The 22,959-nt window shown below is 48.2% G+C and overlaps 3 protein-coding genes across 8 annotated transcripts in view; 2 read left to right on the top strand and 1 right to left on the bottom strand.

The window, feature by feature from the left end:
* The window catches only part of LOC120898557 (ankyrin repeat domain-containing protein 11-like), a 39,386-nt gene extending 26,566 nt beyond the window's left edge, over positions 1-12,820 (bottom strand). For 2 of the 5 annotated variants that reach the window (XM_040304559.1, XM_040304561.1), the window contains exons 1-4: positions 12,724-12,820; positions 12,048-12,198; positions 11,812-11,982; positions 10,421-10,678 (exon numbers count right to left, since the gene is read on the bottom strand). In XM_040304559.1, coding sequence (XP_040160493.1) covers positions 10,421-10,678; positions 11,812-11,982; positions 12,048-12,198; positions 12,724-12,744 — 601 coding nt within the window. In that variant the 5' untranslated portion in view covers positions 12,745-12,820. Of the gene's footprint in view, positions 1-1,420; positions 1,643-1,665; positions 1,814-10,420; positions 10,679-11,811; positions 11,983-12,047; positions 12,199-12,315; positions 12,509-12,723 lie in introns of those variants that run through there. The other 3 variants (XM_040304560.1, XM_040304562.1, XM_040304564.1) reach the window with 3 other exon arrangements.
* A 314-nt stretch (positions 12,821-13,134) lies between these two features.
* On the top strand, positions 13,135-22,155 carry LOC120908429. Its single transcript, XM_040319405.1, has 4 exons — positions 13,135-13,440; positions 13,508-13,585; positions 20,523-20,692; positions 20,764-22,155. Exons 1-4 carry the CDS (start codon positions 13,288-13,290, stop codon positions 21,998-22,000), a joined length of 1,638 nt encoding a protein of 545 aa, XP_040175339.1. The 5' UTR covers positions 13,135-13,287; the 3' UTR covers positions 22,001-22,155.
* On the top strand, positions 13,937-20,297 carry LOC120908428. Of its 2 annotated transcripts, none has more exons than XM_040319404.1 (2): positions 13,937-16,543; positions 16,621-20,297. In XM_040319404.1, the coding sequence occupies exons 1-2, from the start codon at positions 14,809-14,811 to the stop codon at positions 19,617-19,619; spliced, it is 4,734 nt and encodes a 1,577-aa protein (XP_040175338.1). In that variant the 5' UTR covers positions 13,937-14,808; the 3' UTR covers positions 19,620-20,297. The 2 variants fall into 2 exon arrangements, with proteins under 2 accessions (XP_040175338.1, XP_040175336.1); XM_040319402.1 differs by having other exon boundaries at positions 13,939-16,543; positions 16,618-20,297.
* Positions 22,156-22,959: the final 804 nt, after the last annotated feature.

Genomic DNA, 22,959 nt, shown 5'->3' with positions numbered 1-22,959 from the left:
TCCGGTTGGAAACGTTTCCCATTATTGAGACGGTCATAAAGAGCGGCAGCCTCTCTTCAAACCATACACCATCGGCGCTGCTCCCCCGTTCAATGCAGCGTTGCCTTTTTCATTGATCGGCAGCACATAGACACAACAATCCCTGAAACAATGCACTAAAGAGCAGGGCAGCAAAGATAACTCAACGCTGAAGAAGAAGAAGAAGAAAAAGAAAGAGCATAGCAAAAGCGTCATCCCCCGTTCAGGGAGTAATGCCACCCCCGGACACCCGCCGTACGCAACACACTTTATCCGTTCTGTTGTGGTTCTTCTTTTTAGGTTGAATGAACGAACCCATTCCCCTTCCGGTCGTCCCCCTTCGTCTCTCTCCTTGACACGACACGATTGCCCCACAAAAGATGGGCCCCATCGTAAAACCCTACCTCCCTCTCTCTCTCTCCCTCTCCTCGGGTGGGGTGGGATGGTTTTCATCATTAAAGAAGACTGTTGCTATTGTTGGTTGATGGCCAACAAGAGAGAGACAGAGAGAGAGAGAGAGAGATTTAAAAAACAGAACAAGCAGAGCAAGCCGAGTATCTAACGAGCCGAGAGGGACCTACACACCACAATGAAAGGCACACACAATAAAGCGATGTTACACGTAATAGAGCGGGATAAGAACAAATTGAAGAAGGAACAACAACATCTACAAAAATCACTTGCGCTCAAAAGACGGAAACACACACATTCTCGCAGCCGTGTTTTTGTGTTCGGTAACACTAGAGCCATAACACCAACAACATTCGCATTCCAACATAAATTCACAACACAATCCCGGGGGCTGATAGTAACACAATCAAGGCTCTGTGATATTCTTCTTGTATTACAACAACACATGATCACACACTCAAACAGACACACCGGAAGTGCGACAGATCTTACGATCGGAAGTGCGCGAAACAACGGCCAAACGCATCCTTTTTAATTGTTAACCCTTTGGCTCACAGTTGTTGAATGCTGTGATGATGATGATGATGATGCTGGTACTGCTGATGGATATCAGCAACATATCCCGCTGAAGCAACATGAACAAAAAAACATCAAACACACACACACGCATACACACGAAATGAAATAACGGAAGCAGCCGACGACGACGATGACGGACGGGCACAGCGATGAAATTGAATCTGGTGTGCGGCGGCCCCCGGAAGTGAAACGGAAAACGGGCCAACAGGCAAAACAACAAGCAACAGCGGAACTACTACTACACGACGGATGGACGCGCGCACCGAGAGCGAACGAAAGAGAGCGATAGATAGAGAGAGAGAAAGAGAGATCGAGAGCGACCGGCCTCCGGAGACCGTGGCACACGTGCACGAGGAGAGTGCGCGGGCGGGGGAACGCTGGAGGGCCCGCCGAGAACAACCGAGCGACCTACCGAGACCGGTGGGAAGAGCGCGCGTATGGCGGCAACAGGGACGTAGTCGTCCGGGGGCGGCCGGTGGACACACGCACAGTGCAAGAGATGGGAGAGCTGTGGGATGCCAGCGCGCGCACACACAGACACAAACACACACACACACAGATACCGGCTGGACCGGCTGGCAGGGCCAAAGGCAGCCGACGGCGAAGCGCGAGAAAGCAGAAGCGGCGACGACGACGACGACGGACGCGAAACGTTACTTTTTTTTTGCTCTTCCGTCCCGCGTGTGGCACCCGGAGAGCCCGAGGTGTTGCGTGCGCGTTATGTGCCCCTGCGTTCTGCGGGGTTTTGCTGCTGCTGCTGCTGCTGCGGGTTGCGTACCGATGCACGTACAGTCGCCGAATGAATGCCGTGCAACGGGGTAACCGTGTTTAAAAGGCCGCGGTCATGCGGACCCATGCCCACGACACGGCGCTGAGAGATGAACGGTGCCGCGGCGGCGTTGGACGAATCGAAACGATTCACGCGCGTGAGCTGAGTTGAGCGTGTGTTCATTTGCTTGTGGTGAGTGAACGTCTAACGGTGAGGCGTTGGTCTTGTGCTGTGCAATTGGAAACCGCCACCGTATGGGTGGAGTGGATCTGATTTGAGGCTTTAAGTGAGTACTGATCAAACGATTGAATAGATTGAACAAAACTAATGAAAAGTTGAGGCACTTTTAAGATAAGCTACTATTATGAGTTTTAGTATTAAGTATTAAGTAAAACGATTTCATTTCAATTACTTTATAACACAGAAACTATCAAAATTAGTAAGGGAAAATTACCAATATGGGTTGTAGCGTACTAAACACTTTGTAAGAAAAAAATAAAAGAAATTATGGTATTTTTCTTAAAGTCTTAAATTCTTTTCAATTATGCGATATATTCAACTAACGCTAGCGTTAACGTTGTAACTCATTGTGTTTTAGTATCTTTTTTATAATTTTCAACAGTGCTGTTCTGTATTTATAGAAAATATCAATGCTGCTATAGTCGTGTTATGCTAAACATCAGCTAAAAAATTCAATTCTGTTAAATCAGGATGTTTTTTGTACTTTTTTCACTAATTTAAGTCATGTTAACTGATTTTCTTAATGATATTTAATCGTAAAAAATATCAAAAATCACATATCTGGATGAGTGAAAATTGACGTTTGAAGTTCATTCCCGTCTAAGTTCAAACTGCGCTTGTGATAAAGTTCTAAATTAAATATTTTAATTAATCGCAATTATACAATTATGACGATTAAATTATATATAATTGTGTAATTTGTGTAATCAGTCTTGGCATTCTTAATTTAAAAACACCCTCAGAACACACTTACAGTCCTATTAGTTAGTTTGCTAATTAGTTTTATCCTCCTTTATAAAAAATTAAATCAAGTTTTAAGTTTTTACAATAAGGGCCACCGAGTCATGTCACCATTGTCGGTTCAACGGTGCTCAACATTTGAAAATTTGTAGTGTTTAAAGATCAAAAAGGCTACGTTTGCGAAGATAAAACAAATTTCAATTGCACTATGTTGAAATATTCTTGACGATTTTATTTAATGAAAACATACCCGTACCTCTACAAATTGCACAATCATTGGTGCATTTAGCCTAGCAACCTCAAATAAGTAACAATTTGCATTAAGAACCATAGAATACAAGATGCTAATCAGATATGAGCTTTTTAGCGTGGGCAGAAATGGTTAAAGACTCAAAGATGCCACGTGATTGCATAAATCTAGGCGCTTTTTCCTGCGAATTACCAAACAGTTGTGGAAACTTGTCCGATTGAACAATAATGTCAAACAATGATCAAAAATGGGATTCTGCTTTAATATTTATCCATATAAACCAATAAAAACAATAAAAATACTTTACAAATATGATTCTAGCGTACTTCAATCACTCATCTGCCCCTTCATTGTGAACGATTTCACTTGTTCTTTTCACACATCCATTTGTTCTCCCATATACATCCCGTTCCAGTTCATTTATGCTTCACCCAGGTTCATTTTCATCGCCACCAAACACAGCCCAGCACCATTATTCACCACCACCAGCAGGCGAGAAGGAAACAGCGAGTGCGTGAGTGTCTTTCCCTTTCGGGCATCTACTACCCCCTATCCCACCCCACCGGTACAATATTGGCCCGCATCATCATCGTTCCGGAATGGGTGCCTTGTAGCCGTTTGTTAAATGATTTGATTAGCACCCGCGCCGCCGCCGCCGCCGCCATTGGATTGCACCGGACGAACGTTGGACGGACGTCCACATACTCCCCTAAGGGGTCGAGGGGAGAAGACGTCGCTCGCACAGAGAGAACGCACTATGTGTCCGTACAGAGAGAAGAGGTCGAAGAAAAACAAAGCAAACCCCTTTCCAAATTACCAAATAAATTCCAAATCCCCAATTTGATGCAACAGAACGGATGACTAACTTTATTTTGTTGCTGTATGAGCGAGCAGACCCATTTGCTCTGTCTTTATATTGATAAAACAAATAGTAGTAGAGTGAATAAATCGTTTCTGTTACGATTTACGCGATCATTGTGGTGTGATAAAACAGCCAAAGGGGAAAACTTTGCTCCGAACTTGATTGTCGAACAAGAATAAACAAAAAAAAACGCCCATCAACCGTAACCAAACATGTCTCACAGCTAATGAGGCAAAGAATAAAGCCGTTTTGCACCTTCATGCTTGCACTCCACTCCTTTGCACAACCACAACATTCATTCCTCTTCCTCAACATCCTCCTCTCCCAAAGAAAGCATGCACTCCACCTGACGGGTGCCAGCACGACAGAGGGCAGGAGGTGGACGGGAACATTTATTTCGCCAAGGTTGGGCGGAAAAATTATGCGATTACCAGCTAAATTTAGCATCCTCTCCCGCTCTGACTCACAAGCACTGTGCGGCGCGCTCGCTCCTGCTTCTGCACTCTCACCTAGAAGAAGGATCATGAAAATGGCCACCGAAGGGAGAGGAGAAAAAATAATCACAACACACCCCGAACAAAACCCCGCCGCAAAAGCAACAGGAAGCAGACTGGCCGACTCCCCACTCTATCTATCTTTCTCTCGCTCACGCTGGTAGGGGAAGAAAACTCAGCGGGAAAGCACCATTCCGCCCTGTAGAGGAGTGCGGCTCGAGATTCTGATGCTGCCGCGCCGCGGACGGAAGTGATGGATCATCATTTTTTTCACCCCACTTCACCGCTTTTCCACCTCACCGCGGCGGTGATTGACAAACGGAACGGGGCTGTGCCAGCATGCCGAGAAGCCGGAACACAGTGGCAACCGTGTACGAGCGGTTTTCCGATCGCGTCTCGAACGGTGCGGTGTGTGTGTGTGTGTTGTCCTGTCCATGCGATATGCTAATCGCATTGTGACAGTGGACACACGCACAGTTCTGGGGAAGAAGGGAGGTAGTTTTTCCCGGCAGTAGAAGCGTACATTTAACCAGATGGGACATCGAACGTAGGACTGTGCGTTAGCAGGGAAATACACGATTTATCTTCGCTCGTTCGCTTCCCAAACCGCCTGTCACTCAACCCAAGTCGTCATGGCGGCAGTATTTCAGGTTCATCATAATCGATACGAGCTGTCGGTGTGTTGGTGCGTACATTGTTGCTGCTGGAATGAGAGTAGCTGTGATGCTGTATTTTACTTTTATTTGGGAAGTGCTGTTGCAGCTTGGGAAGTGCTGTTGCAGTAGGCCGGTCTCGTAGTACAGTCGTCAACTCGTACGACTTAACAACATGCCCATCATGGGTTCAAGCCCCAAATAGACCGTGCCGCCATACGTAGGATTGACTATCCTGCTATGGGGGGAAATCAATTAGTCACTGAAAGCCAAGCCCACAAGCGGGTACAGGCAGGCCTTGACCGACATCGGTTGTTGAGCCAAAGAAGAAGCTGTTGCAGTTTTGGGATGAAGTATTACTTCGAAATATTTAATGGATTTTTGTGCAAAATCACATGATGCTGTTTTAAACGTAATAGTTTTCATAAAAGAAACCACTTTAATGCACATTAAAGGTCTCCGAATGTAATGTTGCGTCTCCACAAGCCTTGTTTTATTTTAAAATCAATATTATGCATACACAATTGCATACATTTAGGCGCAAAATAAGCGATAAACGCTTCTAATGGCCGAACTCATTCGTCAGAATGATTCAATTTGGTTTTGACAAGACGTCAGCGATATATAGAGCTTATTAAACATTCAATACTAAAGTATGCATACATACAAGTCATACAAAATTGCCAATACAATGTCATAAATTGCAGTTTTAAAAGTCGCTCGCATTAACTTTGGCCACAAAACGGGGAAGTAGGGGCGTAATTTAATTCATGTAAAATAATGTGCTCCAGTTACTACCTCACCGCCATCGCAATTCCCTAGCGTCCCACGGGCTACTTAAAAGCGGCGACCAGTGCCCTTGAAAAGAGTCTGCCCGTATCCAACAAAAGCTGAGCAACAACAAAAAAAAGACGTTAATTTATTACATGCAAACTGGAATGTGTACCGGCGCACTGGTACCTGTCCACGTACGGGGCGACATTTGTGTTCCGCACAGACACACCTTCTGCCGCAGGGGGACGGTAAAGGGTGGAAGGAATCAAGGGAGGAAACCGATAAAAGTGAACTAAAAAAAACCTATCGACGGTGGATTGTGATTTACTACTACAGCCTACAGACACACACACGCGCCACCAACTGTCCCCTCCCCAAGGGGTGTAAGATACCAAGGGCCTGCAGGGAGGGATTATCATGCAAAGAGGAAGGAGGAAGGGAGGGGGTCAACGGCACATGTAAATATAATGATAAAATAAAAATGGATTAAAACTTGCACCCCGGATCGCGGGGGGCGTTTTGACAGGGATGACAGGGGGAGGCAAGTGCAGTTCGGCTCCCAATTCCTCCCTCATCCCACAAACAGGGAGCTAAGGTAGAAGAAGAAATATGGGGAAGGAGGAGATTGAGAAGTAGCCGAGAACCGTCGTCGTTGTGATGGAGACGACGGGAATACATTTTCTTCATGCACGATTTGCCGCATGCAAATGATATGCACACCCACCTCCTTCTCCTTCCCCCCCTCCCCCTCCCTTGTTCCAGGCTTGCACGTCCAACATCTGGCTGACGCTTCCTTGCAGATGCAGCGGCAACAGAGTGCAACGAGAAAGAAAATGCCTTCCGTACAACTTCCTTTCCCCGGTTTCCTTGTCCCTTGTTGCTCTCACACACACTATTTCTCTCCAAAGTGCAATGTGCACAGTGCAGCAATTGCACTAGAGCGTGAATGCGTTTGGGTGTGTGGGAGAGAGTGAACCCTCAGCTTGTAGGAGAAGGAATACTAAAGCGTGATCGTTGAAAAAAAAAGAAACGACGGTCACTGACGAGAGAGAGAGAGAGAGAGAGAGAGAGAGAGAGAGAGAGAGAGAGAGAGAGAGACGCACTCACACACGGCAATGAGTCACACGGTGAGCAAATTGGAAATGAATCGAGAAGATCTCATCCCCAACGAGGGGGCACCACGCACCATACGCCGCCCCTTCACACTTGTCCCTACTGCAAGGGTGTGTGTGTGTGTTTCTGTGTGCATTTGCGTGTGCATGTGTTCATCTTCAGTTCGAGACTAAGAGATCACGATGATCAAGCGATGTGTAGAAGGTGATCAACCTTCCCCCGGGGGCGGCAAACTATGAGCAGGCGCGTCATTTCACCCTTCATGGCGTTTTTGTCCCCCCCTTCGGACCTTCCCAACTGGTGGCCAGTCGAAGGAAAATAGGCGAGGGAAGAGACTGGAACGAAGCGTAGTTAGACGAGCTTTCGGTGGAGACGGAGATTAGGCTGTTGAAGCTTTCCCAGTGTGTGTGTGTTGAGGAGGAGATTTTCACTGGGTGTGAATTTGGAATTTGGAAAATCAGAAAAAGAAAAGTTTCAAATGAATTTAAATTATTTATAAACTTTGAATTAATTTAAATGCGAAATTAAACTAACGACGCTCCCCATCGGCTAGCACGTGCCATAAGAGTAGATAAGGTTGATGTCAGTGGGCGCCGTTATTTTCCCTCCAAAATAGGAACACATTTTCCTTCCCCGAACGGTCGGTCCGGTGGTCTTCCTTCGAACCTCGAAACACCCAATTCAAGCTCTATTTGATTATGCAAATATGCGTCACTATCGAATTACTTTCCAAGGGGGCAAGCAGCAGCAGCAGCAAATGATAAAGTTTCGTAACATTTACACGAGAAAACAAAGCAAAAAAAGGGGAACCACAGCCAAACAAATTCATGCCAGCGCATGTGTGTGTGGGATACTAATTTGATTAGCAATGTAGAGTACGGGCACAGCACACACACAATCTGCCCTACGGTCGCTATGGTGAGCTCCGAAATCGATCTCCCTAGAGACGGCGGCTCCTGGCGGTAGTGGCAAACGGCAATTGAGTGAGCATTGCACGCATCATCCACGGCCACAACGGTCGCTCTCTGTCTCTCTCTCTCTATCTCTCTCTTTAATTCAACATGAACTTGAAGAAAGAAAAACCCGGAAAAAACAAACCACTGACCGCATGGGGCAGGCAGGCAGCGAATAATTAGGGAAAGCGCAGGAGCAAAAACCATGTGGAAGCGGCGGCGGCGGCCGCATGTTTTCGGCCCGAAGAGGAAAGAATTAGCGAAGCCGCCACTCAGCCGCCTTTGTAGGGTAGGCGCCCCAGCTTCAGCGGAGCGCTCTGCTCCATTCTAGCCTCTCAGCTTGCCATCTCAGCCCGCTCGCTCCTTTTGACGCAGCGCAGCACCGGGCCGGGCCGCCCATTAATCTTTGCCGATAACCTTTACATTGAGTCATTTAAATTATTCATCCCCTTCTTTCGACGGCGACGACGACCGGGGCGTTTTGCAAGCCGGTGTTGTGGTGGTGGCGTTTGGGGGGAGAGGGCAAATGAAGAAGATAGAAAATCACTGAAATGATGCTGAAAAAGTGGGACAAGCTACAGAGCGTAGTGAATGTTGAAGATCACGGTGACGATTGCGCTGCCACGGTGGTTGGTGGGAAGAAAAAAAGGGAACTGGGCAAAGATGGTGGAGCGTTTAGAGAACTCCCACCGGTCAAGCGCGTGTGTGTGTGCATCGTGCGTGCATCATTTCAATTAGACTTAATTATCGTCTGGAGTGTGAACATTTTGTTCTGTAGCAACCCCCTTCTAGCAACGCGCGGTCTCACACAGGCGCGGTCTGCTTCGCAAGTCTGATTTATATCGAACAGACGTTAGCATTAGGGGCAAGGACAGCACACTCAGTCGGCAGCGTATTGCGCGTCCTGAAACGGGCCAGGGTAGAGCAAAACAGAAGAAAACATATTACAGTAAATAACAACAAGCTGTTCACACGTGCTGCTGCTGCTGCTGCTACTGAGGCTACCCATTTTTCTATATAAAGTGTGGCTAGTACTAGGTTAATCTAGTCCGGTCACGTAACGTACCGTGTGTACATGGCTACACTTTGAAAGGCCTGGTTCGTACGCTTCCATGCATATCGCACCCAGTTTGGGAGAGGATTGAGTCTGATAAAACGCAAATTGTTGACCAAAATGGTCAATATTTGTTCATTTGTTTGCAACCGTTGAAAGAGACTCACGGAAAAAAAGCAGCTACAAACTACAATATTTGTTTTGGTGGCTCCCGCATAACGGAGCGATGAGCCTTCCAGTTTCGACACTGAATAGCTAAACTGTGGAAGATGTGTGTTTACAATTTAACTATGCATTTTTTGTAGTATAAGAATAATTTCAAACAAAATGCTTATTCTCTTACAAACACGGACAAATCAACTACTACAACTATATTTCTTCCATCTTCCAACATTAACTGATGAAAAGAAAACTCCTTGTAGGGGAGAGAATATGGGAAATCATTCATTTTACTACACACAGCGGCAATAATATAAAAAAGATCCCTCCTCACCAGACGTCAAAGACGGGTGGCGGCGGCCCAAGATTAATATTAATGAGTTTTGGTAACGATACGGGCATCACGTTTTTTGGGAACGTGCTATCATTTTTCTATCGATTAGAATTACCCAGCCCGGGCGACGGGGAAGAAATGAGTGTTAAAAGATAGAGCTAATTCTTTGCCTAAGAGTAATAGAAATATCGTTTAAAGCATTATGTACAATATTAAGTATAACAAATTAAAACAATTCACTCCAAAAGAGTCGATATAACTAATAGGTAGAGAAGAAATGAATTTTTTGTGAACACAAACATTCCCGTCATTGTTGTAGAGAAGCGTGACCAATAAATCTTTTAAATAAAATTAAATACAATTACAATCGACCAACAAAAAGGGCATTCCTTGTCCTGGGAATCGATTCAAATGCGAACACCCGAGGAAAGGATAAAGTCCAATAATTCAAACATAAATGTCGTTCGTCTGGTTGGGTTGACACGCTCGTTGACCGTGTGTGCCTGGCGGCAGATGACGCCAAAAATGCCATTTAAAAATGGACACAGCCACACCGAGGGCGCCACGGCGAAGATTGCGCGCATCGCAGAAGCAGAACGCGCCCGTGCGTCTGGATTGAGTGCGGGCTCAAACCAATTAATGGCGCTTTGAAAGCATTCGACGCTGTTCGTGCGTGGGGGTTGGCCAAGGCTCGTAAAAGTTCTTCCCCGAGATGGGGGTGAGAGCGCGTAATTGATAATCACCATCAGGCAACTATTGTGCTACGGTTTCTGTGTACAATAACGGAGGGGAGAATGTAGATACAGGCAAGGAAGGAGATCCCTTAGACTATTCACGCTGATTTGATTGTATTTGAGATGGAAAATATTGTCGTCGCGATGGAAGTAAACTGAATGTGTTACACACCAACAATTACCGCTCACGAGTTGAGAGTGTAGCAATTATTGATTTTTTGAAATATTTGATCACAGTTTAAAGAAAAAAAATGTTCAGCATTAACAAAAAAGGTCACTAACCTCTTGCTTGCGTCAGATAGTTGTACACAGCCGGTGCCGCTACGTCGCATGGTGTTTTGCCTTTCTGATTTTTGAACGACGGATCGGCACCACGCTCCACGAGCATCTTTACCAGCTTCAGCTGCCCCGTAATGGCCGCATCGTGGAGCGGTGTATCATTTTCCAAGCCGGTCGCATTAATGTTCGCTCCCGCCTTAACCAGGGCGAGGGCAACGTTGTAGTGGCCATGATTGCAGGCCTCGTGCAGTGGCGTCCATCCTGCAGGGGAAGTGGAATGGTGAAAATTGATTAGATTTTTGACAATTCATTGAGGTTACATATAATCAATTTTCTTATTTGTTTCCATAGCCCTTCTAATGCTCATTCCAAACGGTTTGGGTGACTGATGCTATATAATTCTAATACCTGGAAGCTCAACATACACCTCCATCAGGATTATACAGACAATCTGCCTGCTCTCATGGTTAAAAGGTCTGAAATTACCTTAAATAACTTCAACCCCCGTTTCACGGTGGTCGGCTGTTTCCCCACAAATGGTCTTGACTACTGCGTGACAAACAAATCCAATTCAACACGGTAATACGTGAAGGGGCCCTAACTTGCTTACACGCAAATATTGATCAACTATGTTTGAAATTGAAACAATAAAGGTTTATACAAAAATGTATAAATGTACGTCTGTGACTACATACTCTTACATGGGGACATATACTCATGGGGACTCATACATGGATAGTGTCCCAAGGATTGACAGCCTCTGAGCAATATTCAAAGAGGAGAAACTAAGAAATGATTAAGGCTTTATGCGTGTAAGGAAATCCAACAACCTTCTAAAACGGCTATCTCACATACTATAAGGATTTTGGGACATTAGTTACGCTAGAATCTAAGATTTGCGGGTTCATTAAACTGAAGTGTTTGCAAATATGATTGCCTTTTAATAAAACAGAAACAGTTACCCATTTATAATGGCACATCAACAGCAAATTGGTATTAACCTGTTCTTGGCTATCTGTGACTGATTGGTGTAACTCACACATGGGGAGAGCGGTCCATTTGAGGATTGATACCATGACGGACATCCTGTAAAGTAGTGCGAGTTTACGAGTATGTATACCACAAGACTGACCTGAGGATGCTTTTCCAGATAAATCTATCGCATTCCCTAATACTAATCTTTACATTTATCAGTCCAAGGCCAATATATCTACTTTACTGTGGAACTAGAGGTATGTTGCACGAAAAACTGAGTCCAATTGGTGCACAGAAAGTAATTTGATCTATCTAGGGCTTTGTTTTAAAGTTTAAAGATTCTCCAGCCGTTTACTTTAAGCTTCCATCATGTTACTACAACGCTAACTGGCTGCTTTCGGGTATGAGCTTAAACTTACCAGCAAAATCGGTGACATTCGGATTGGCTCCCTGCTCGAGCAGTTTCTTCACCGAATCCTGATCGCCCTTTTTGGACGCTATGTGGAGCGCCGTTTCGCCCCGTTCGTTAATCCTGTCCCGGGAGGATCTTGAATGTGCCGAACTGCTACTGGCACCTCCGGGACTCATTTCTAAAAGAAACGAAATCAACCGTTAGGGAAGAGATTCTTCTGGAAGTGTGCTCGCAAACCCGTACCAGCATCGTTGGAGCCAGAAGTCATCTGCATTAGCAATGCCATCTGCTGACGTTCGGACATTGGCGTCGTAACAGCTGGTCGGCCAGATCCGCCCGATCCAGCCCCAGACATTCCTCGTGGTCTTGATGATGAAGGCATACCGCTTACATCCTGTCAATGAAAATGAAGGCAATTGGTTGTAAAAAAAAGTATCCGAAAGGTAGCATTCCGATGTATGAAGCGGGTGCTGGGTGCGGAAACTATTGCGATGCGGCTCCCGGGCGATACCCCGAACGTCATGATGGATCGATATAAACAATACGGGTGCTCCCGGGGCACTCCGCCAGCCCATCTCGGGAGGCGCTGTTACTCGCTTCACAACCACTTCCCGGCCGCAAACCCGTCTCCAAACGGTGGCAGCAACATTGAACCACAACAAAAATGTACACAAATCCCGGAATACGAAACATATTGACGTTCCCGGTCAAATGCATCGTTCGGTAGCGGAGCAACCACCAAGCGGATGAAGCTTGCCAAACACGCCGAACATTTGGCCGCAAATTGTGGCCCACTCGGGACGTTGCCACACTTTCCATCACAGGAAGAAGGTGGGGAAGGTATTCGGGAACGGTAATAACCTATATTTGGCACGCTGGAAAGGGGAGAACATGGGTAATATTTCGAAATAAAACTCACTTTCTTTTGGAAGTTGCTCATTTCAAAGTGACAAACGATGTCTTCTTCTTGCCATTTCTAGCTGCGACATTTTTTTTTGACGTCGCAGCTTGACGTTTGCTGATCTAGAAACTTTTGTGCACAGTAGAAGGAAGTCATGCTATAATTGGCCAACATTATTATTAAAAATGCAAAGTTTTTGAAAAATATATTGGTTTCGTTTGATCAAATAAAATCAGAAAAAGGAAAAAATATTTTATACGATAACACAGCTACGTAGGATGAATAATAAGAGAATAAAAATATTAAATAATCATAACTGCACAAATTTTGATCATCGCTAACCACTGCTCAAGACCATTGTCAACTTGTTATTGCTTTCAATTTTAGCTGGCTGTCAAGTGGAGATTCAGAAGCGTAGGCCATCATTTTGTTTACAACCGGATCATCAATCGGATAGAGGCGCAAAATCCATCTCCGCTTTCATATTTCTGAAACATCTCAAGGAAAGACACAAATTTATCGAGTGCTACTCGTATGAATGGATAGTGCATTGGTATTCTCCCTGCTCCGAAATTTATACCAATGGAGAACATAACACTTGCGCCGAATTTTACCAACAGCTGTTTTTACGATGAAAACAAAAAGATCCGATTTGATCCGCCGGTATACGAGCAGCGATACTGGACCATTATTCATCTACTCGAGCTGGATTACTGGAAGGATTCGTTCAAGAAGGTACTGCTGTCGCGAAGAGAGACATTCAGTCTTGATTTCAACCTTCCCTTATGTTTCAATTCCGTAGATCGTTGAGTTTGGCTGTGCTGAGATGAAATTCTTTCGACTGCTCCGTACACTGCCAGCGGTAGAGAAAATATTAGAGGTATTTATATCATTTAGCAACTGCTTATAGTGTAACAATTTTATACATAATGATATATGGAAAGTTTAACACATGGACAACGGGCTGCGAAAAGATAACAAACGCAATAGCCAAAATGAGCAACAGCAACAAACAGATTGAGAAACAAGATTCCAATAGGATTTTCAATGAGAAATAACGAGCAAGGCTGTTATTTCTCATTGAATCCCAATGACTTAAATTCAAATGACTGTGGTTAATTTGAGTTCATTTTATCTCAGCAATTTTAATATGCTGTTGAATGCAGCATTTTTTTTTTCTTGTGAGCAAAAATGCTTCCATAAACACATTTTCCCTTCAGTGTTGTGTCGTTTGCGCCTAGCTCCGTTTCGCAAAGGCCGGTCCGTTTCCGAAGGGATCGTGCGAAACGTCAGCGTGACAGTTACCGCATGCTGTCAAAACATGTGAAGTGCTGCTAGGGGGAAAGAAGAGATTCACCACCACGGATTCTCCGCTGCTTTCACTGCAAAAAATAGCTTTCGGAATGGCGAAGTCGATAGGAACATCCTACCGAGCCAGTTCCGTGCAAGCGTAGCCTTCTCGCGAAGAATGGCCGTGACAGTGCACAGCGATCCTGCACCGACAAACAGTTCGTGCCCGCCAAGGACATAGTGCGCGAAGCAAGTAGCGTGTGAATCGGAAAGAGTACCCTTCCCCTCCCCTTTCTTCGACCACCACCCGTCCGCGACAAGTCATTGCACCACGGTCCCCATCCTGGTCTGCCGAGTACGCGCGCGTGTGTGAAATTGCAAGTGAATGAATGTGTAGCGGGCTGCTAGATAAAGCGCAAGCGAAAGGACACTATACGCACACACACACCGACACAGAAGCACACCAGAACGAGAAAAAAACGTGACACATTGATCCCGGCGTTTCGGTTCAGAATCTGTACCGATGTTATTGCGGACCGCTAGTGCGTTTTGCCGGTGTGTTGGTGTGTTATCCTGTGCATCCTTTTTCCCAATTTCTGCCACGAATTTCCCGTTCGGAGTGCAGTGCAGCGTTGCGCATTGCTAACGATTGCATCTAGAGCCAGCGTCACAGCCCCCGTCTGCTACTACCTCAAAGCCGAAGGCGCAGGTGCGTTTGCTGTCCTGCTGGTCCGCACACACACACACCCACAAACAAAAAGTGAAATTTGTAAAGTTCCGGCCGCGCTGCACAACAGCAACAACAACAGCACGATGAGCGGGGACGATTTTATTTATAGCGCCATCGGGGATGATAACATGAGCGCGTTCGATCTGAACGTAATCGCCAGCACGCTGGCCAGCACGGACAAGCTGGTGCGGCAGAACAAGCAGCAGAAGGAGGAGAACGACCGGCTGCGGGAAAAGATCTCATCCCTGCGCGAATCGGCCCTGCAGCTCAAGACGCTGTACGAGGCGGAGGTGGCCAAGGCGGCGCGGGCCGAAGCACAGCTGGCCACTTACGTAAGCCAGTGCAAGCAGCTGGAGGAGCGGTGCCTGATCGCGGACAGCGACAAGATCAATGCCGATCTGATACTGATGGAGCGGCTGGCGGAGAAGGATCGGCAGCAGGAGGAGAAGGAGCACCGGTACCAGTCGCTCATCACCGACCTGATACGGTACTTCTCGCTGCCGTGCGATCCGATCGAGTCGAGCAAAAAGCGCGAGCTGAAGCAACACATGGCAACGGTGGATCTGCTCAACCTGCCGGACGACGTGAAAGCGTTCATCCAGCAGGCACCGAACCATCGCAGCAGGCGACGGAAGGGACGCACCAGATCGGCTGCAATGGTGGACCAGGAGAGCCAAACCGTGCCGGTGGAGGTGCGAAATGGGTCGACCAACACGGCGGAGGAGCTGTGCCCGGAGCGACCGGAGCTGCGAGACTGCGGGACGGACGCGATGGAGCTGGAGCGTTTGGTGGAAGAGCAGCCGACGGAGCAACCGGTCAGTAAAACATTCTGCGACAAAGCGACCATGCACAGCATGTCCACCATCACGAGGGCAACGTGCACGTCCGTGTTTATCAAGCGCGTCGACGTTGGCGTAAACTTCCCCGAGGTGACGCACAAATCGGTGGACGAAATCCTACGCGAATGTGTCCCGCTGCCCCCGCAGCTGCTGTCGCCCATTGCGGAAATCTTGCCGCTGTGCGAGTCAGTCGGCACACAGACGGAACCAACGGTGGAACCAACGGTGGAACCAACGGTGGAACCGGAAAGGCCATCCCTGGTAACGTGCGGTACGATGACGAATTTGAAAAACATTCGCAAGCGCATCGACTACCGGACGCCCGGCGATGGTGGGATGACACCGTTCCAGCAGCAGTACACGTCCGTCGCCGAGCAGCTGTTCGGCAAGATCAAGAAGGAAGACTATCCCGCTCCGCCGGGCTTCGGTGCGTTCGATGCGGACGATACGTTCGGCAGCATGCATCCGCACCTGTCCACCATCTGGACGTTGCTGGGGGAGAGCATCTTTATGCTGCTGAGCAGCGGACGCCGGTTCGATGGTCAGTGTTACAATATGCTCAACGAGCAGCTCACCACCATCCGCGACATGATCGAGGCGGACGGACGCCGGGAGTCCGAGTTTATGAGCACAATGTTTTCAAACGTGCGGGCGACGGTTGTGGCCGCCGCTGGGTATGGTAAAGAGCGAGGCACGCCTACTGTAACACCGAATGTGGCCACTGCCGCAGCTGGAGAGAGGTCCCGGGAACCGACGCCGGAGCGGAGAATCGAACGTGCGACTAGTCCGGTGGAGGACGGCGGTGGTGTTGTGGTCGTCGAGAAGGAGGTTGAGGTTGTACCGCCGGCAGCGCCAACCAAAGAGATAAGCAATAGTGAGCCCGAAGTTGTCTTGATCGAGCGGGTTACTGCTGTTTCGTGCAGCTCGCCACCACCACTGCAAACCACTCGAACTGTAAATGATGAATCGAGAATCGAAGGTAAGTTTTTGAAAGAATGGAAGGAGATTCAGCGATACTGTATGCTAATTGTTGTATTTGTTTTGTACTTTCAGTAGCTCAAAGCATAGTAACTAATGGTACCGAAGCGGTATCGAAGAGCTGTAGTGAAGGGAAGGAAAATAATTCTACTAGTTTACCTTTAGCAACGTCTTCAACACCTGAAACACCGCTGCTAGACGATGAGGTCGATCGGATAGCGTTGCAGCTGCAGCAGATGGAGGAAGGAGAAGCCGATATTCCTCTTCCCTTAAAGGACACCAATCATGTATGCGCCAGCTCGCCCGTCGCAAGCGCAAACGATACTCCTCCAAAGCAAGCGACTACTACGCAGAAGGATGCGTCGGAAGTAACCTGTGTGCCTGAACTGGAGGTAGCAGCTGCCCCCTCTGCCTGCCCTGAACTACCAGATGAACAACCATTACCTACTGTACCTCGTCCGTCGACACCACCGTCGGTGGCGAACAGTTACTACCCGCCAAATACAACCGAAACCTTTGTTTCCCCAATTAAGGTAAAGGAAACGAACCAGCTAGTGAAGGACCAGTTTAAAACACCTACCCAGCCACCTATCAGCAAGCGAAAGTTGCGCATTCGTCGCTCGGACGAAACGGCACAGTCAGGATCGGCACTACCTCACGCCTCCAAGCGGTTGCGACTTTGCTCGCCCGAACCGACCAGCGGTCGTACATCGCCCACGACCGAGTTCCTGTTGGAGGACGATTGGGATCAAAAGTTCTCCTCCATCAGGGCGGCAATGTTGGGCACGCTGACGGATGTGCATTGTAAGCCTCTGTCCCCGATTGCCGACCGGTTCGAGGAATTTGTGGATCTGGCAAACGAAAACGATGAAGCTGCAGCCGTCGTGATAGAAGAAGAAGAAGAAGCAGAAGTTGACACTCCAAAAGAAGCAGCTGGTGGGGATGCTAAAGTATCGGTACCGTCCAAAGTGGCGACAGTAACGAGGGAAAGTTCGAATATTGAGCGAATAGAAGAGGTGAAGGATTTGACAGCTTCTTCCAACGAACAAAAAGACCTGGAGCCCTCGTCTGAAGGTAGTTCATCCGTTGAAAGGAGGATAGTTGAAGATAGTGAGAACGTGGAGGAGAAATCTGTTAGTAAAGTCCAGCCGCAACAGGAAGCAATCGCTGAAAGCAACTCTGATGCAGTGGAATCCTCCCCTAGCGACGTCACAGATGACGACAGCACTGTGCCTGCAATGGCAACCGCATTGGAGGAAGGAGAAGTGATGGAGGAGCTGGTGGACGATTTGGATAGTACGGGTGAGCTGCTAATCGACATAGATATGGAGTCTCTTCCGGAAGAGGCAGCCACCGTTGCGCCACTATCGTGCATGACCGTTCAGGACTCTCCCATGTCACCGCCAGCGCACGAAACGGGTATATCCGTTGCAACGCACTGCACCTACCCGATCGGTTCCACAACGGATTCACCTCTCTCGCCGCAAGAAACGGGTCTATCAGTTTCAACACACTGCACCTACCCGATCAGCTCCGCAACGGATTCGCCACTCTCGCCGCCCCTTCCAAGTGACCGGGAGCCCAGCACGACCGTTCCACCGCCCCGGATACCACTGTTTCACGTGGACCTCCATCAGCAGCTACAGCAGCAGGCACACGATCGCAAAGAACCGATCTACAAATTTATCACCCTGTACGACACCCACAAGTGGCACGAAAAGAGCCACAAGTTCACCGGCCGTACGAACGCGCAGGAAAAGCAGCTGCTGCAGAAGCTTACCGACATTCTGGCCGCCTACCTGAACAACCCGGACTGGACGGAAGCGGTCGTGAACGATACGCTAACGGCCGTGCTGGACTGCACGCACGACGTGCGGCTCATCGCGCTGACCATGCTCGAGATGGTGGCTTCCTGTGGGGACATAGCGGTGAATGTGATATGTTCACCACCCGCTCCACCGTTGCCGCTGACACACCAGAAGCTGATACTGATTGTGCGCCATCTCGGCTACGGGCTGGCGACGCTCGAGGACGTGCTGACGCGCGAGCTGGACCGCCGGATGTTCCAGCTGAAGGGCGATACGCTGCCGGTGCCTGCACTGATCGCCCTCACGTTCCTGTACATCGGTCTGGAGGACAGCAAACCGAGCGAGATGCCCTGGAAGCGACAGTACAACGTTCGGCTGTACATCTTCAAGTGCATGTACTACTTCGGGTTTAAGTGTTTGCCGCTCGTGTACTACGTGCTGCGCGCCTTCCCATTCGCGCTGCCCAAGAAGGGCAGCCCACACTACGACAATGCGGATGCGATGATTGCCACGATACGGACGATCCTGATGAACGTGAACTATCAGGATAGCTTTGTGGGGTCGCCCGACACGGCGCTGTTTAAAAAGCGGGAGCTGCTCTGGCTGCTGCGCAACACGTACGGCTACCAGCTGGCGAGCCCGACGTACGAAGAGCTGGTGGTGAACTTGGTCGAAAAGATTCGTGCCAACAAGCTGCGCAACGTGGCCCACTCGCTCATACTGGTGGCCAAACGGAACGGGTACGATTGGGCCCGGTTGCACATCATCCAGAAGCGGATCTATCCACTGCTGAACGATTACCTCAAGCAATACGAGCTGATGCGAGCCAGTGGTGGCGCTACCAGCAGCGGCAGCCCTTCGTTGGTTGCAATCCCTGGTTGTAGTAGTAGTAGCGCTGGTAGCACCGGCAGCACCACCAGCAGCAGCAGTACCTCTCTGCCGGGAAGCTTAGACGAGCGGATCGTGACGTGTATATTTACCATCGCGTCCATCATGAAGACGCAACCCTCCAGCGAGGATGCATCGCGTGTGATGCAAATTTTCACCACCATCGTGCAGCTGGCGGAAGGAAATAGCACGATACAGGAGGAAGCAATAGCGGGTCTGATCAAGTTCAGCCGGTTCGGCTTTGTGGACGTGTTCCAGCGGCTAAGCTGCTGGTGCCCGGACTATCCGATCAGCGATCGGATCAAGCTGATGCTGACGACGATGATCAACCGGAAGCCACCGTCCTTCTGGAAGCAGCTGATGGAGAATCGTTTCGTGTGAACACAGGGGTGGGGGGGGAAGCACCCAAATTGGCTGCTGCCAAATATGGAGAAAGGTTTCTTGAGGAGGAGGAAGGAAGAAGAAGATCCTCAATCACATCATGCGTATCGGTTAAGGTGCGAATGTTTAATTTATCCTTCCTTGGAATGGCCCAACACTCACAATCAGGGTTTTTGAGTCGTCCTTATAGCAGGGACCCTACAGGATGAACCGTTCAGTTCGGATGAAGACTATTTAACTTATTGATGAGATCTTCCCTTAAGGCAGTGTTCCATTTTAACACTCTCTTATTTGTATCCATTTTTAATATCATTTGTTTTCCTACGCTGGCCTACACGTCGTAGCGTGTTTGCTTCCGATCAAATAGTGCACTAACGCTCCTTTTGTCTTTCTCCCTCTCGCGGCCAGTTCTTAGTGGAGGTGAGATTGAATGAGATTGTGTGATCAGGGGAAGGGTGAGGTATCCTGTGTAAAAAAGGTAAACTATAGTTGCATAATAAACTATTTTATTTGAATTGTACAGTAAATCTAGCCCCGGGGTATGTGAGCGCTTGTATTGATCGGCTCGGCAAGTGTCAATATCACCAATCTGTTGGTCCGGAATTCCCTTTAAGTTATTAAGCAATTTTTGTATTAAAAAAGTACAACAAGCAGTTGTAATAAAAAGAGAAACACGTGTGTGCCCACTATATGTATATTCCTACTGTAACCATTTGTGTATATCACAACAATTCGTCTGTTGTGAGAAGGAATGAAAATTATCCTAGTTAAAAAGCACATCATCGTTGTTTCTTCTCTTTGTCGTCGTGATAAAGGAAGTATTTTTTATCGGACTCGCCTTTATCGTGCCATTGTTCTTAATGTGTTTTATCCATATCGTTTGCCATTTCTATCTCTCTGCAGGTCGATATCGATGAGCGACTTCTACGGCAGTGCAAAAACTTGGTCCAACCACTGCTCACCGATCACTTATCGCCCCCGGTCAAACCGCTCACGGTGGAGGTATGGCGTGGCAACATTGCCGAACCACACGAGTGTCTCGAGGGCACGGACGTTGTGATAGGCATCGAAATGTAGGTAACGAGCAAAGGAGAGTCTTTCGTTCTTCATTCAAAACGCTTTCAATTCCTTGTCCACTTTTCAGTATCGAACATTTGCACCAGCCCGTCCTGGACAAGGTGCCGGAGAATGTGTTCGGTTTTGTCCGACCAAAGGTGGCCCTTTTTTCCACACCCAATGCCGAATATAACGTCCTGTTTGATGGTCTGTTGGCGAACGGATTCCGCCATGACGATCACAAGTTCGAGTGGACGCGAGCAGAGTTCGAGGCGTGGGCTGAATCCATCTGCCAGCGGTATCCCGATTATCGGGTCAAATATTTCGGCATCGGACCGGCCCCGGCTGGCTCGGAAGCGATTGGCTGTGTGAGCCAGCTGGCGGTATTTGTACGGTGTGATTTCATTGATGCTTTACCACCGGTTGTCGCAACGGAACAGCGAGCCAACGTTTTGTCAGAGCAGCCTGCAAATGCAACCACCCCCTCAGGGCCACAGGCAGTGTATGATCCCAATATAGGGGAAGTGGTTTTAGTACAGCCGGCACAACCTACTGAGCCCAGGGCAGAGGCTGCTGCCGGCGGTGAACCAGCCACCAGTGGTACTGGAGCGGTGGTGGAACACTGTTTCTCGATCGGTGACGATGTCGTTGCTGAAGAACGGTGGCGAGAGTATGGAGATGTTATTGACGATCTGGACCATGGTGACAGTGACGATGAGTACGGTTACGGTGGCGATGCAGGCGGCTACGGTGACTTTGACGACGAGTTTGGATCCGCGATCGAAATGCACATACCGGAGGAGGAAGCGCGCGTAATGCGCACAAGAAACGATAGCGGTAATTTCGAGGAAGAGGAACCGATCGAACCGGACCGTGAGTATTGGCTGATTTCGAGCGAGGTGTACCCGGTGGCACTGCCGGATGATCGGCCCCGCGAGCAGCGTATACGCGAGGCGGCCGAATATCAGGTACGACGGTTGCGCAATTTTGGCGAAGATTTCCTCGCACCCGAGCAGGATCGGTATCTCGTGCCGCTGAGTGCGGTGCACAATTGTATGGGCATGGAGGTGGCTAGTTTGGAGGAGGTGCGACAGGTGCTGATACGGGCGGAGTATCAGATTGGAGCGGATGATGTGATCGTTTTGCCGCTGGAGGATGACGACGAGGATGATGATTCGGATGAGGGCCGGATTGACGATTACGGCGAGTACGAGATGGACGATCAGTATCCGGCGTGGGAGCCGGAGGAGGACGAGGCGACTGCTAAGGCTCGCCAGGGCGTGACCGGTATGACGTTGGAAGATTGTGACGAAACCTGGGACTGAATGTTGGCTGTCCGTCCCTTTGAAGGGGGGTGGGAGGGGAATATATTTTGATTTATCTTATATTTTGGGACACACGTTTATTTACCGTGAACTTAAATATGAAATACAAATTATCGTGATCGTGATTGCTGTTTTCAGGGGCTGTGAAGTATGAATTACATGCAATTGATTTCTAAGGAGAAGAACATATAATTACAGCGAGAGAAAACGCTTTTGACGATGATGACAAACATTGAGGAATTAATGAAAAATTTGACAAATAATATCCTAAAATTAGATATGTGTATTTCGGAGTAGAGCCGCGACGATCTCGAGGTGGTAGAGGAGTTCTGCTACCTTTGTACGATCGTAACTTCGGACGACAACGTAAACAGCGAAATCCGAAGGTGCATTGTTCAGGGAAATCGTGCCTACTACGAGCTCCACAAACTCCTGCGATCCAGAATACTCCAGCAACACACGAAATGCGCCATATATCGCACACTGATTCGTCCGGTAGTCCTCTACGGGTACGAGTCTTGGACTAACGAAGAACGCTAATGCACTCGCCATTTTCGAACGGCGGGTGCTAAGGACTATCTTTGGCGGACTGTGCGAGCAGGGATCGGATGCAGCCGTGGTTGGAGGACTGCAGCCCAGGACCGAGTTTCCTGGACGGAAACGGATTAACGACCTGGCCATGTCTACGAGACGTGCTCATACATGAACAGGCAAAACAGAAGAAGAAAAAGATTTCGGAGTATAATCTTATATCCATTCCTAAACCAGCTCTGAAACACTGAATCCGATTCTGAACCATCACAAGATTAGAGATGGTGATTCTAACCAACCGTAATTCCGAACGTGTTCGGTCAAATCGGTACGACTCTGGACATGCTCGGACGATTTTTTTACGGCTCTTGACGACTCAGGATGCTTCCGGATAACTTCGGATGAATCCGGACATATTCTAGTGCACC

This window comes from Anopheles arabiensis, chromosome 2 (genome assembly GCF_016920715.1).
Source record: "Anopheles arabiensis isolate DONGOLA chromosome 2, AaraD3, whole genome shotgun sequence".
In the NCBI taxonomy this organism is placed as follows: Eukaryota; Metazoa; Arthropoda; class Insecta; order Diptera; family Culicidae; genus Anopheles; species Anopheles arabiensis.
The sequence above is the reverse complement of the archived record's forward strand: the minus strand, read 5'-3'. Positions and strand labels throughout refer to the sequence as shown.

Bases quoted from the DNA above. Each gene is read 5' to 3' on its own strand.
- LOC120908428 (XM_040319402.1), top strand. From the start codon at position 14,809: ATGAGCGGGGACGATTTTATTTATAGCGCCATCGGGGATGATAACATG. The intron at 16,544-16,617 runs GTAAGTTTTTGA...TTGTACTTTCAG, and splicing joins TGATGAATCGAGAATCGAAG to TAGCTCAAAGCATAGTAACT.
- LOC120908429 (XM_040319405.1), top strand. From the start codon at position 13,288: ATGGAGAACATAACACTTGCGCCGAATTTTACCAACAGCTGTTTTTAC. The intron at 13,441-13,507 runs GTACTGCTGTCG...TCAATTCCGTAG, and splicing joins GGAAGGATTCGTTCAAGAAG to ATCGTTGAGTTTGGCTGTGC. The intron at 13,586-20,522 runs GTATTTATATCA...ATCTCTCTGCAG, and splicing joins CGGTAGAGAAAATATTAGAG to GTCGATATCGATGAGCGACT.